Source organism: Ascaphus truei, chromosome 21 (genome assembly GCF_040206685.1).
Source record: "Ascaphus truei isolate aAscTru1 chromosome 21, aAscTru1.hap1, whole genome shotgun sequence".
Classification (NCBI taxonomy): Eukaryota; Metazoa; Chordata; class Amphibia; order Anura; family Ascaphidae; genus Ascaphus; species Ascaphus truei.
The window spans coordinates 12,626,771-12,639,733 of NC_134503.1; the positions used below are offsets into that span (position 1 = coordinate 12,626,771).

The 12,963-nt window shown below is 43.1% G+C and overlaps 1 protein-coding gene across 4 annotated transcripts in view; it reads right to left on the reverse strand.

The window, feature by feature from the left end:
• The window catches only part of SLC2A8 (solute carrier family 2 member 8), a 29,434-nt gene that overhangs the window by 16,141 nt on the left and 330 nt on the right, over positions 1–12,963 (reverse strand). Inside the window, exons 1-3 of one of the 4 annotated variants that reach the window (XM_075578990.1) lie at positions 12,647–12,752; positions 5,562–5,651; positions 633–795 (exon numbers count right to left, since the gene is read on the reverse strand). In XM_075578990.1, coding sequence (XP_075435105.1) covers positions 633–795; positions 5,562–5,641 — 243 coding nt within the window. In that variant the 5' untranslated portion in view covers positions 5,642–5,651; positions 12,647–12,752. Of the gene's footprint in view, positions 1–632; positions 796–5,561; positions 5,652–7,657; positions 7,683–12,646; positions 12,753–12,963 lie in introns of those variants that run through there. The other 3 variants (XM_075578991.1, XM_075578989.1, XM_075578992.1) reach the window with 3 other exon arrangements.

Sequence of the window (12,963 nt, forward strand, 5' to 3'; positions counted from 1 at the left end):
ATAATTAGATTTATAAATTCTGCATACTAACAATATTTTTGCTAATTACATAACATAAATTGATGAAGATTACATGATGTTATTTTTAGCATGAAATTCACACGTACAAAAAACCTTTTTGACGAGTTTTGTGAAAACCAAATCCAAAATACTGCATTTTCTTTTTAGAAACAAACCAAAAAACACTGGGTTAAGTGCACCTCTATTTACATGCTCCTTAAGTACTTTGGCCTTTAATCATCTTACCCTTTGCCTCATATTCCTGTGTCGAGAACATTTTCACTTCCTGCTGACCACACTCTTGGAACACTGACAAATGACCAAGCTGATGAACTTCCCCTTTTTGAAACCTCTTCCATGCTGGAGGGGCATTGCTTGGTCTCTGGCCCATCTAGCACTGAGAGGGGGTAGGACTTTAACCTAAGCGTTGCCAGAATGTTGAGCACTGTGCGACATTGTGGAAAAATTCTGAAGCAACTCTACTGGACCTGATTAAACGTTTTATGCAGCTATACACCTTGTCTGAGAAGAATCGATCCCATACCAATCCTGCTTGGGAGGTTTGCATGTGTTCTATTTGGATATTACACAGTTAAATGCACCATATGGAAAATACTTTTAATATATCTTACCCCGAACCATGATGCAGCATTTTTGTCTAGTATTAAACTAGGGTTGTCGGCATTCTTCAGATATGAAATGGCCGGAGAGCTGTATCCCAGGACAAAGCCGAAACTCAAAGGTCCCAACACAGCAGCAAACGTTGCCAAAAACAGCTTCTTGTTCTGGACTTTGCTGCACAATACAGGAAATAAAAAAGCCCGGGTCAGCTTACTGACATTAATATTACCTTTGTTACACAGAATCTGTGGAAAAACACAAGATCTTAGAGCAGAAGCGGTTATAAAAGTCCACTGTCAAACATTAATTACACGAGAAGTCTAAAGTGGACAAGAAGCAAAAAGTGACACACACTGTGCTCATTTGCATAGCATTACCCAGAATTCCCGGCTACAGTGGAAACACTGTTTGGGGAACCTTTTTGCTTTTGCTTTGGTTACGTTTGTGCATTACTGTAGGTGCATTATTTTTATTTATTTTTTGGTCATAGGGCAAAAAATAAAAGAACATTTTCTACATTCCTTTTGCAGTGCCAAAGAGTTCTTCTATGGTTTATATAGGGCAGCTCTAGGTTTATTTGGGAAGGGGGCGGGGGGGCACAGTCATCATTGCTTGCCACACAAAAGAACCACCACCCTGCACTGTCTGTCAAACCTTCCCTCTCAACAGTGCTGTAGTGTCCAATGGGTGTTCCAGTTTATAGGGGTTATTATACATTGAAGACTGTCGCTAAACTGGCACAGAGAGCACTAGCATGTAATACAATTCTAAATCAAGTGTTCATTTCACCAATTTAGCAGAGCAGATGCTTTGATATACAGCCCCAATAAGGACCATTGAAAGTAACACCATGTTTAATTAAGACAGGTTTAACACCATGCTATTGCTTTTAACCTTGAATATTTTGGGAGACAAAAATAAAACATATACTAAACATATAAACCACCCACTTACTGTATATAGACAGTGACATACATATAAAAACACAGCCATACTGTACATCCACACACACAGAGACATAGGTACACATACATGTACATACTTACATATGTATCACGTGTATTACTGTTGTGAAGCGCTATGTACATATAGCAATAGTGCTATATAACTAAATATATACATACATACGAAGACAGACATATCGGCTGGAAATTGATTTCTGTACTATCATAATGTAGTTCATAAGGGACCTGAAAAGTCTAAATTCTTGTGGCAAACTTCTACAATAACGGACAACCATTAAATATCGGATCTGATATGGGGGCTTCTTCACTCCACTTTTCTATTTTTTCTTCGGGTTGAGACATCCAGTTCTTGATATACTGTAGCTGTTGGTGTACATTGCTGGACATACGCATAGACATCCGCTGACGCTGGCTCACACACACACACACACACACACACACACACACACACACACACACACACACACACACACACACACACACACTCTCTCTCCCTTCCTCACCCTCCATATTCCACTATCCCTCCTCACTCTGAGCCAGATTCACAGAGGTCTATTAACGCCACGTTACCAAAATAAGTAACAGATGTTATGTTCCCTGAGGTTAACGCACATCCACAAAGTTAATGATTTGCAAAAAACAATGGCCATTAGTCATCTCATTAGCATAGGCTTAACGCCATGTTACAGTAGCACTGTGTTGCCATAGCTTCAAATAACATGGCGCAAAGCATGTCTTAACTAGACCTGAGATACGGGTCTCACACACCTGAGATACCTGGGAAATATGCTGATTTTAATCATTTGAAAGTACTTTGCATATCCCTATTAGCATGATTTCCAGCTATCCGAGGCCTGGGTTCATTTTCCTTCACAGGTACAGGTAGTCCTCGTTATCCAATGTTTCACTTTACAACGAATGGCATATCCAACGCTTTACAATGCAACCTTAAGGGCCGTTTTTCGACGCCGGAATGCGTTATCCGACGCTCACCGCCACTGATTAACACGGGACTCACTTTACAACGGTTTCACTATCCAACGCTACTTCCAAAACGGATTTCTGTCCAAAAACAGCACTTAACCTAAAGTTATTGAGCTTTAAAGATACACGTTAAGGCCCTAACAGGACGTTAACGTAGGTTAACTGAGCTCTGTAAATCTGGGCTTCTGTGTCATGCCCGCAAGGCAGTTCTCTGGTGCTCCGATGACCAAATTACCAACTCAAAATGATAAAACTATCGAAGATGCAACCGGCAAAAAAAAGACCTACTTTCTTTTATGGAAAAAGATATCTACTGCAATTCAAGCCACACACAGTAACACGAGACAGAGAGAGTATAAGCAATCTCTGCGTTTTGCCTCCTCTGCGTTATTTTTATTTATTTATTATTACATTTATCACTTCCGTTATTTAAAATTAAAAAAAAATTGAGAGGCAAAAAATGTGATGACGAATTCAACTTCACTTTGAAAACCAGCTGTGTAATTTGAGGAGTGTCAAACTTCTCTGTATGCAGGAAATATAAAAAGATGCAAGACGACGCCTGATTTAAGTAGACAAAGTGCTCCATGCTGCAAAAGGATTGTTAAAATGGCTGAAGGAACAGCTCACCAATAAACCCAAGACACTGTAAGAATTGAAGCCTGTAATTTCAGCATTAACTGTAATTTTGATATTATAAACTGCTTGACCCAGAGGTGTATGTAGGTGTGTGTTCACACAAGTGTAAACGAGTTAGTCCTTTGTCTGAACAGATGAACGATATCAGGTCAAACGATGTTTCAAAAATGTTGGCTTTATTTTTGTTAACTAAATCATGACAGGGTGTAATATGTCATGTGTTGTTGTTCTTCTGAGGTTGTTTTTACCTAATTTTAAAACCTGCTAAGGAACAGATGATTGTTATTATGTCCGGATATGTAAAAATTACAAAAAGGGGAATTAGGGAGTGATCAACTAAACCATACTGATTGAATGAATAAATGATAAATCAACGAATCCAATAGGTAATTATAAAGTGGGTGCAAACTGTGAACTGAAAAGTGAATCAATGAAAGAGGGGAATACAAAGTGATTGTACCCCAAGGAAATTCACTTAAATGCACACCACTAGTTAAAATATAACTTTTATTTCGTTTTGTTACTTAAAACATATATTACCAGATGTGTGTGTAACTGTTTTAAAAAGAAATTAAATCAAATGACAAATGCACCAAATATCACCTCACATACATAAATACTCCTACACAATAAATAATGGTAGGGTGATGGGACTAGATGGTGCAAACAGCCAAGGCGGAGTAACCCACCAAAACAGCGTCATTAGCCTAGTTATGTGTGGTTTTGCAGTCCGATAACTATTCACTTGTGAGCTACGGTGATTTGGGCTCCCTGGAGGTAATGTAAATTCTAATTACATATATTTTTAACACATTGGAGAAAAATAGAGTTATATGACCCCCTAAGTTAACCAGTGCTCAGAGTATATATCAGTCCACAACAATGATAAAACAAAGCTGCTTGTCCGGATGGAGACAGGAGTAAGGGAGCTGAATGATAAGTAACCCCTATTAGGGATGTTGTCTCGTGGGGACTGTGAAGGGTTGTCTGGGAGAAATCCTAAGACCCACCCAGACCCCATACATTAGTCCCACTTCAATGTATCAAACACATCACCTGGGGAAGTTCCAGCAATGAAAGAAATCACTCACTGTGTCTTTTAACTCCTCCGGTCTCTTTTCTTTGTCTGTACTTGGCGTGCTCCAGCTGATGCGAAGATACAGGAACAATCTCCTCACCGGGGAGGAGGGAGAGCAGCGGGCACTGCCGTGCAGCAGCTTTATTGCTGCACGGCAGTGCCCACTGCTCTACCTCCTCCCCGGTGAGGAGATTGTTCCTGTATTTTTAACACGACATGCTGTCTGTGTCTGAGTTTGCATGCGATCTTTTGCGCATGCGTCATTACGGACTTTGTTTACCGTATCCATGGTGATGGTAGAGTATAAATGAGCTCCGCTTCCCCTCTTGTGCAAAATTGTCCCTGACGAAGCTCCGTAATTGGAGGGAAACGTGCGTTGGGCACGTAATATTGTCACCAGCTCCGTTATGGAGCTGTTTTAATACAGTGTTCTACAGCCGTTATAATAGTGTTATAGCCTTTATTTACCATCAGAGGTTTATTCATGTGTGTTGCAACAGTGAGGGAAGTGTATTTGCTTTCCTATTAGTAATATTGTTTGTTCATATGGTCCCCCTGATGCATTGTTGGTGTTAACAGCCCTTCATGTATGTGGACTGCTGGCGCTTTATTAGTATACCGTGCAAGGGGATACATAGATCTTTTGTTCCGTGTGGACTCCATTGCTGCCTGCTGCTGCACGTGCATATTATTTTATATCCACTATTCATGGTAGTGGAATGCGGGCAGCAGTGCTTTAACTTTAATGGGATACTTATATATTCATTAGTTATCCCATTTTCACTGTTTGCATTATTAACACACCATTAGGGCTATTAACTGTTTTGGTGGGTTACTCCGCCTTGGCTGTTTGCACCATCTAGTCCCCATCACCCTACCATTATTTATTGTGTAGGAGTATTTATGTATGTGAGGTGATATTTGGTGCATTTGTCAATTGATTTAATTTCTTTTTAAAACCGTTACACACACATCTGGTAATATATGTTTTAAGTAACAAAACTAAATAAAAGTTATATTTTAACTAGTGGTGTGCATTTAAGTGAATTTCCTTGGGGTACAATCACTTTGTATCCCCCTCTTTCACTGATATGTAAAACCATAGAATTCAAAGAGGGTGTACTTTCTTTTTCACACCACTGTATATTCACTTGTGTTTCTCTGTCGCACTTCCCCAAAAAGAACGTGAAATACAGAGTTGTATTTCTTACAACACAAAAGTATATTTTTCCCATTTTCTTTCCAAACCAAGCTATTGAAATGGCGCAACTTACTTTAGGTAGTGGTTCTGCGGAGTCTCCGTTTCTTGGTGTATATCCGGATGTAGCAGTGGCTCAAAGTCATCTGAAGCCATCTTCCTGAAACTGATAACATGTGGATGATTCTCTCTATATCTTCACAAGAACGACTTATTTCAGAACAATTCAGTCATGCCATTTGCTCCATAAATAAGATTTGCCCGTAGGTTGAAAAATTGACCATTATATGGGATGTCCTCACTAATGCTACCCATTTCCTGGAAGGCTCAACCAGGACAGGCTTTATGAGCCAGAGATAATGGCTGCTTTGAATTGGGACATGCAATACTTTATTTAAAAGAATAGTATTGGTTTTGGTTATTTCTGACTTACAGATGTAGCCAGCTTTATTTAACCGATAGATAACTCAGAATATGGAGTTATAACGCAGAACATCAGGGAGTTTCCATAGGATTTACTGGCAGTGATAATGCAGAATATCACAACACATAACATGGCAGCGGGAGCAATAACCCCTGCTACATCTGTAGGACTATCCTGGGTAAAGGACAACGTTTGGGTAGCTTTATCTTTTACCGATATCAATGTACAGAGCTCTTTCAATATTCCAGGTCTGTCCATGTGAACTGTCCCAGCAAAGAACAAATAACAAGGACAGTGTGCATGTGAAGACATCTGACGTTTTGTGCACTATTTTTTTAATGAAGAACTCTTAGATTGGTATCAACCTACAGCAAATCTGCACTTGTTCAGGATGAATACAGCGAGAAGAACTTTGAACTCAACAACAAAAACCACTTATAGTGTAACCCACATTCTATGGGGTTACTAGAGGGTTGGAGTGTATCCGGCCCCATCCTGTGTTGCCATGGTATTATGGCGACACAAAGTATATAGAGGAGGGGAAGGTTAGGTTCCCGGGAGGACAAGAGGAGGGGAGCCTCGGGGAGAAGATGTGCCTAAAGTAATAACCCAGACCAGGCCCCTTTTATTTTGTTGTATTGAAGATAGGGACAGTGCCCCTGAATTAGGATCCCAGATGAAAGCAGATGGAGTTCTACAGATCTTAGAGATTGAAAAACGGCATGCCACAGAGGGCCTCAGAAACTAAGGTTCCCGGGTGTGGGTGTATCGGCTCTAACTGCAGGTCAGTTAGACCAGTCGGTATGGTAGTGGCTAACTAGTCCCAAACAGGCTAATGTTCTTATGACAAATCGCAACGGATCACTGTTTTCTTGTAAACCGGGTTAACAAAGACGATGGTACTGAAGTAATAAGGGAGTCCGGGTCCGACATAAGCTAGGAACTAAGTGAATACACCTCCATTGCAGTGTTAATTTTGGGCACTAATGGAAGCAACAGAAATCCTGTATGTTTGTTAAAAAGAAGCACAACGTCTAGAGTTTGAATGTGAACTGTCCCTGTGCCTGGGAACCAAAAATTCCTGGCGCCCATTATTATACATTCTTGCTACCTCGTCGCCCGGCCGCCTGAAGCCAGCACCCCGAGTCACGGTAACCCATGCAGAGTAGCCAAACATTGTGCAATGATGTATACTCCCTAGGAGCCGGGCAGCGAGGGTGACATATGGTAGAGCCACCTGTGGGTTTATAAACATAGCTATGGGAAATAGGGAAAAAGCAGCCATCTGAAATCTGCTTATGAATTTACATTGCAAGATTACAGTAACTACCCCAACTAAGAGTCTGAGCAATGCTTACAATACATTAACAGTCTATTCAAGCTTCTCAGTATATAATCTTGGTAAAGGTAATAACATACTGTTAAGGCAGCAATCTAGCTGAAAATTATTACCATTACTTTGCTTTAAAAAAAAAAAATATTTCACAGGGTTAGAGATGGAGGATCCCTGGAGCTGAACCATGTTATTTTCTACAGAGATACACCAGGATTTACACATTTGACCAATAGGAAACCGCCATTGGTGATGTGGCTTCCTATTGGCTTGCGAGACCCACAAGATTCAAAAAGCTAGTTTAAATTTCCCATGGGAGAGCATGTGAACACATCTGACGTTTTGAAAGATCTGTGCACTTTCGTTAATGAAGAGCTCTTCTGTTATAACACACATACGGTTGGTATAAACCTACAGCGAAACTGCACTTCAGGACAATTCCAGGTAGAAGAACTTTGAACCCAATAACAAAAACATATTGAAGACACAACCATGATGCCATTAGTTCCTCCATATTATAACTAGGATATGAAGAAAATATGGGAAGATATGCAGATGTAGCAGTTGACAACCCAGGTAATAAACATCAACTAGAAATGGTTTTGCATCAAAGTGTCTATTTAGCCGTCTCTATAACCTCCTTGTCCCTCACTTAGCCAGCAATTAGAAGAAAGAAGAAAAGAGAGCGAGAGAGCGAGAGAAGGGGAAGAAAAGAGAGCGAGAGAGAGAGAGAGAAGGGGAAGAAAAGAGAGCGAGAGAGAGAGAGAGAAGGGGAAGAAAAGAGAGCGAGAGAGAGAGAGAGAAGGGGAAGAAAAGAGAGCGAGAGAGAGAGAGAGAAGGGGAAGAAAAGAGAGCGAGAGAGAGAGAGAGAAGGGGAAGAAAAGAGAGCGAGAGAGAGAGAGAGAGAGAAGGGGAAGAAAAGAGAGCGAGAGAGAGAGAGAGAGAGAAGGGGAAGAAAAGAGAGCGAGAGAGAGAGAGAGAGAGAAGGGGAAGAAAAGAGAGCGAGAGAGAGAGAGAGAGAAGGGGAAGAAAAGAGAGCGAGAGAGAGAGAGAGAGAAGGGGAAGAAAAGAGAGCGAGAGAGAGAGAGAGAGAAGGGGAAGAAAAGAGAGCGAGAGAGAGAGAGAGAGAAGGGGAAGAAAAGAGAGCGAGAGAGAGAGAGAAGGGGAAGAAAAGAGAGCGAGAGAGAGAGAGAGAGAAGGGGAAGAAAAGAGAGCGAGAGAGAGAGAGAGAGAAGGGGAAGAAAAGAGAGCGAGAGAGAGAGAGAGAGAAGGGGAAGAAAAGAGAGCGAGAGAGAGAGAGAGAGAGAAGGGGAAGAAAAGAGAGCGAGAGAGAGAGAGAGAGAGAAGGGGAAGAAAAGAGAGCGAGAGAGAGAGAGAGAGAGAAGGGGAAGAAAAGAGAGCGAGAGAGAGAGAGAGAGAAGGGGAAGAAAAGAGAGCGAGAGAGAGAGAGAAGGGGAAGAAAAGAGAGCGAGAGAGAGAGAGAAGGGGAAGAAAAGAGAGCGAGAGAGAGAGAGAAGGGGAAGAAAAGAGAGCGAGAGACAGAGAGAAGGGGAAGAAAAGAGAGCGAGAGACAGAGAGAAGGGGAAGAAAAGAGAGCGAGAGACAGAGAGAAGGGGAAGAAAAGAGAGCGAGAGACAGAGAGAGAAGGGGAAGAAAAGAGAGCGAGAGACAGAGAGAGAAGGGGAAGAAAAGAGAGCGAGAGAGAGAAGGAGAAGAAAAGAGAGCGAGAGAGAAGGAGAAGAAAAGAGCGCGAGAGAGAGAGAGAGGAGAAGACAAGAGAGAGAGAGAGAGAGAGAGAGAGAGAGAGAGGAGAAGAAAAGAGAGAGACAGAGAGAGAAAGAGGAGAAGAAAAGAGAGAGAGAGAGAGAGAGAGAGAAGGGGAAGAAAAGAGAGCGAGAGAGAGAGAGAAGGGGAAGAAAAGAGAGCGAGAGAGAGAGAGAGAAGGGGAAGAAAAGAGAGCGAGAGAGAGAGAGAAGGGGAAGAAAAGAGAGCGAGAGAGAAGGGGAAGAAAAGAGAGCGAGAGAGAGAGAGAAGGGGAAGAAAAGAGAGCGAGAGAGAGAGAGAAGGGGAAGAAAAGAGAGCGAGAGAGAGAGAGAAGGGGAAGAAAAGAGAGAGAGAGAGAAGGAGAAGAAAAGAGAGCGAGAGAGAGAGAGAGGAGAAGAAAAGAGAGCGAGAGAGAGGAGAAGAAAGAGAGAGAGAGAGGAGAAGAAAAGAGAGAGAGATAGAGGAGAAGAAAAGAGAGAGAGATAGAGGAGAAGACAAGAGAGAGAGAGAGAGAGGAGAAGAAAAGAGAGAGACAGAGAGAGAAAGAGGAGAAGAAAAGAGAGCGAGAGAGAGAAGGGGAAGAAAAGAGAGCGAGAGAGAGAGAGAGAAGGGGAAGAAAAGAGAGCGAGAGAGAGAGAGAAGGGAAGAAAAGAGAGCGAGAGAGAGAGAAGGGGAAGAAAAGAGAGAGAGAGAGAGAGAGAGAAGGGGAAGAAAAGAGAGCGAGAGAGAGAGAGAGAAGGGGAAGAAAAGAGAGCGAGAGAGAGAGAGAAGGGGAAGAAAAGAGAGCGAGAGAGAGAGAAGGGAAGAAAAGAGAGAGAGAGAGAGAGAGAGAAGGGGAAGAAAAGAGAGCGAGAGAGAGAGAGAGAAGGGGAAGAAAAGAGAGCGAGAGAGAGAGAGAGAAGGGGAAGAAAAGAGAGCGAGAGAGAGAGAGAGAAGGGGAAGAAAAGAGAGCGAGAGAGAAGGGGAAGAAAAGAGAGCGAGAGAGAGAGAGAGAGAAGGGGAAGAAAAGAGAGCGAGAGAGAAGGGGAAGAAAAGAGAGCGAGAGAGAAGGGGAAGAAAAGAGAGCGAGAGAGAGAGAAGGAGAAGAAAAGAGAGCGAGAGAGAGAGGGGAGAAGAAAAGAGAGCGAGAGAGAGAGAAGGAGAAGAAAAGAGAGCGAGAGAGAGAGAAGGAGAAGAAAAGAGAGAGAGAGGAGAAGGAGAGAGAGAGAGAGAGGAGAAGAAAAGAGAGAGAGAGAGGAGAAGAATAGAGAGAGAGAGAGGAGAAGAAAAGAGAGAGAGAGAGGAGAAGAAAAGAGAGAGAGAGAGGAGAAGAAAAGAGAGAGAGAGAGAGAGAGAGAAGGGGAAGAAAAGAGAGCGAGAGAGAGAGAGAAGGGGAAGAAAAGAGAGCGAGAGAGAGAGAGAAGGGGAAGAAAAGAGAGCGAGAGAGAGAGAGAAGGGGAAGAAAAGAGAGCGAGAGAGAGAGAGAAGGGGAAGAAAAGAGAGCGAGAGAGAGAGAGAAGGGGAAGAAAAGAGAGCGAGAGAGAGAGAGAAGGGGAAGAAAAGAGAGCGAGAGAGAGAGAGAAGGGGAAGAAAAGAGAGAGAGAGAGAAGGAGAAGAAAAGAGAGCGAGAGAGAGAGAGGAGAAGAAAAGAGAGCGAGAGAGAGAGAGGAGAAGAAAAGAGAGCGAGAGAGAGAGAGGAGAAGAAAAGAGAGCGAGAGAGAGAGAGGAGAAGAAAAGAGAGCGAGAGAGAGAGAGGAGAAGAAAAGAGAGCGAGAGAGAGAGAGGAGAAGAAAAGAGAGCGAGAGAGAGAGAGGAGAAGAAAAGAGAGCGAGAGAGAGGAGAAGAAAAGAGAGCGAGAGAGAAGGAGAAGAAAAGAGCGCGAGAGAGAGAGAGAAGGAGAAGAAAAGAGAGAGAGAGAGGAGAAGAAAAGAGAGAGAGAGATAGAGGAGAAGAAAAGAGAGAGAGATAGAGGAGAAGACAAGAGAGAGAGAGAGAGAGAGAGAGAGAGGAGAAGAAAAGAGAGAGACAGAGAGAGAAAGAGGAGAAGAAAAGAGAGCGAGAGAGAGAAGGGGAAGAAAAGAGAGCGAGAGAGAGAGAGAGAAGGGGAAGAAAAGAGAGAGAGAGAGAGGAGAAGAAAAGAGAGAGAGAGAGAGGAGAAGAAAAGAGAGAGAGAGAGGAGAAGAAAAGAGAGAGAGAGAGAGAGAGAGAGAGAGAGAGAGAGAGAGAGAGAGAGAGAGAGAGAGAGAGAGAGAGAGGAGAAGAAAAGAGAGAGAGAGAGAGGAGAAGAAAATAGAGAGAGAGAGAGGAGAAGAAAAGAGAGAGAGAGAGGAGAAGAAAAGAGAGAGAGAGAGAGAGAGAGAGAGAGGAGAAGAAAAGAGAGAGAGAGAGAGAGAGAGAGAGAGAGAGAGAGAGAGAGAGAGAGAGAGAGGAGAAGAAGAGAGAGAGAGAGGAGAAGAAAAGAGAGAGAGAGGAGAAGAAAAGAGAGAGAGAGAGGAGAAGAAAAGAGAGAGAGAGAGGAGAAGAAAAGAGAGAGAGAGAGGAGAAGAAAAGAGAGAGAGAGAGGAGAAGAAAAGAGAGAGAGAGATGAGAAGAAAAGAGAGAGAGAGAGGAGAAGAAAAGAGAGAGAGAGAGAGGAGAAGAAAGAGAGAGAGAGAGAGGAGAAGAAAAGAGAGAGAGAGAGGAGAAGAAGAGAGAGAGAGAGAGGAGAAGAAGAGAGAGAGAGAGAGAGAGGAGAAGAAAAGAGAGAGAGAGAGAGAGAGGAGAAGAAAAGAGAGAGAGAGAGAGGAGAAGAAAAGAGAGAGAGAGAGAGGAGAAGAAAAGAGAGAGAGAGAGGAGAAGAAAAGAGAGAGAGAGAGAGGAGAAGAAAAGAGAGAGAGAGAGGAGAAGAAAAGAGAGAGAGAGAGAAGAAAAGAGAGAGAGAGAGGAGAAGAAAAGAGAGAGAGAGAGAGGAGAAGAAAAGAGAGAGAGAGGAGAAGAAAAGAGAGAGAGAGGAGAAGAAAGAGAGAGAGAGGAGAAGAAAAGAGAGAGAGAGAGAGAGAAGGAGAAGAAGAGAGAGAGAGAGAAGGAGAAGAAAAGAGAGAGAGAGAGAGGAGAAGAAAAGAGAGAGAGAGAAGGAGAAGAAAAGAGAGAGAGAGAAGGAGAAGAAAAGAGAGAGAGAGAAGGAGAAGAAAGAGAGAGAGAGAGAGAAGGAGAAGAAAAGAGCGTGAGAGAGAAGGAGAAGAAAAGAGCGCGAGAGAGAGAAGAGAGAGAGAGGAGAAGAAAAGAGAGAGAGAGGAGAAGAAAAGAGAGAGAGAGGAGAAGAAAAGAGAGAGAGAGGAGAAGAAGAGAGAGAGAGAGAGAGAGAGAGAGAGAGAGAGAGAGAGAGAGAGAGAGAGAGAGAGAGAGAGAGAGAGAGGAGAAGAAAAGAGAGAGAGAGGAGAAGAAAAGAGAGAGAGGAGAAGAAAAGAGAGAGAGAGAGGAGAAGAAAAGAGAGCGAGAGAGGAGAAGAAAAGAGAGCGAGAGAGGAGAAGAAAAGAGAGAGAGAGAGAAGAAAAGAGAAGAAGAAAGGAAAGGAGAGAAGAAAGGAAAGAAGGAGAGAAGAAAGGAAAGAAGGAGAGAAGAAAGGAAAGAAGGAGAGAAGAAAGGAAAGAAGGAGAGGAGAGACGTTGCCTGTCTGACTGACCTGCTCCTCTCTGAATTCTGCAGCTATGGATTCAGGTCACGTGACAAGCCCCCCGTCACCTGACCGTGGTCATGTGATGCGCATCCAGATCTGAGACGCCTGAGTTGTTGTCGCGTTTGGAACATGTCACCGGTGTGCGCCCGCGCCCCCGCCCCGGGCACAGAGCCAGAGGAGAGACACGTGCACTGCTGCTGTGCAGCATGGGTCAGATGCAGTGCAGACACTGTGCCTCACCTAATACCGCCTTACTTACGGCAAATCACAACATATCAGTCGCTCACTGAATAGTATGAGCTTATTATCTGTTAGAAACCAGA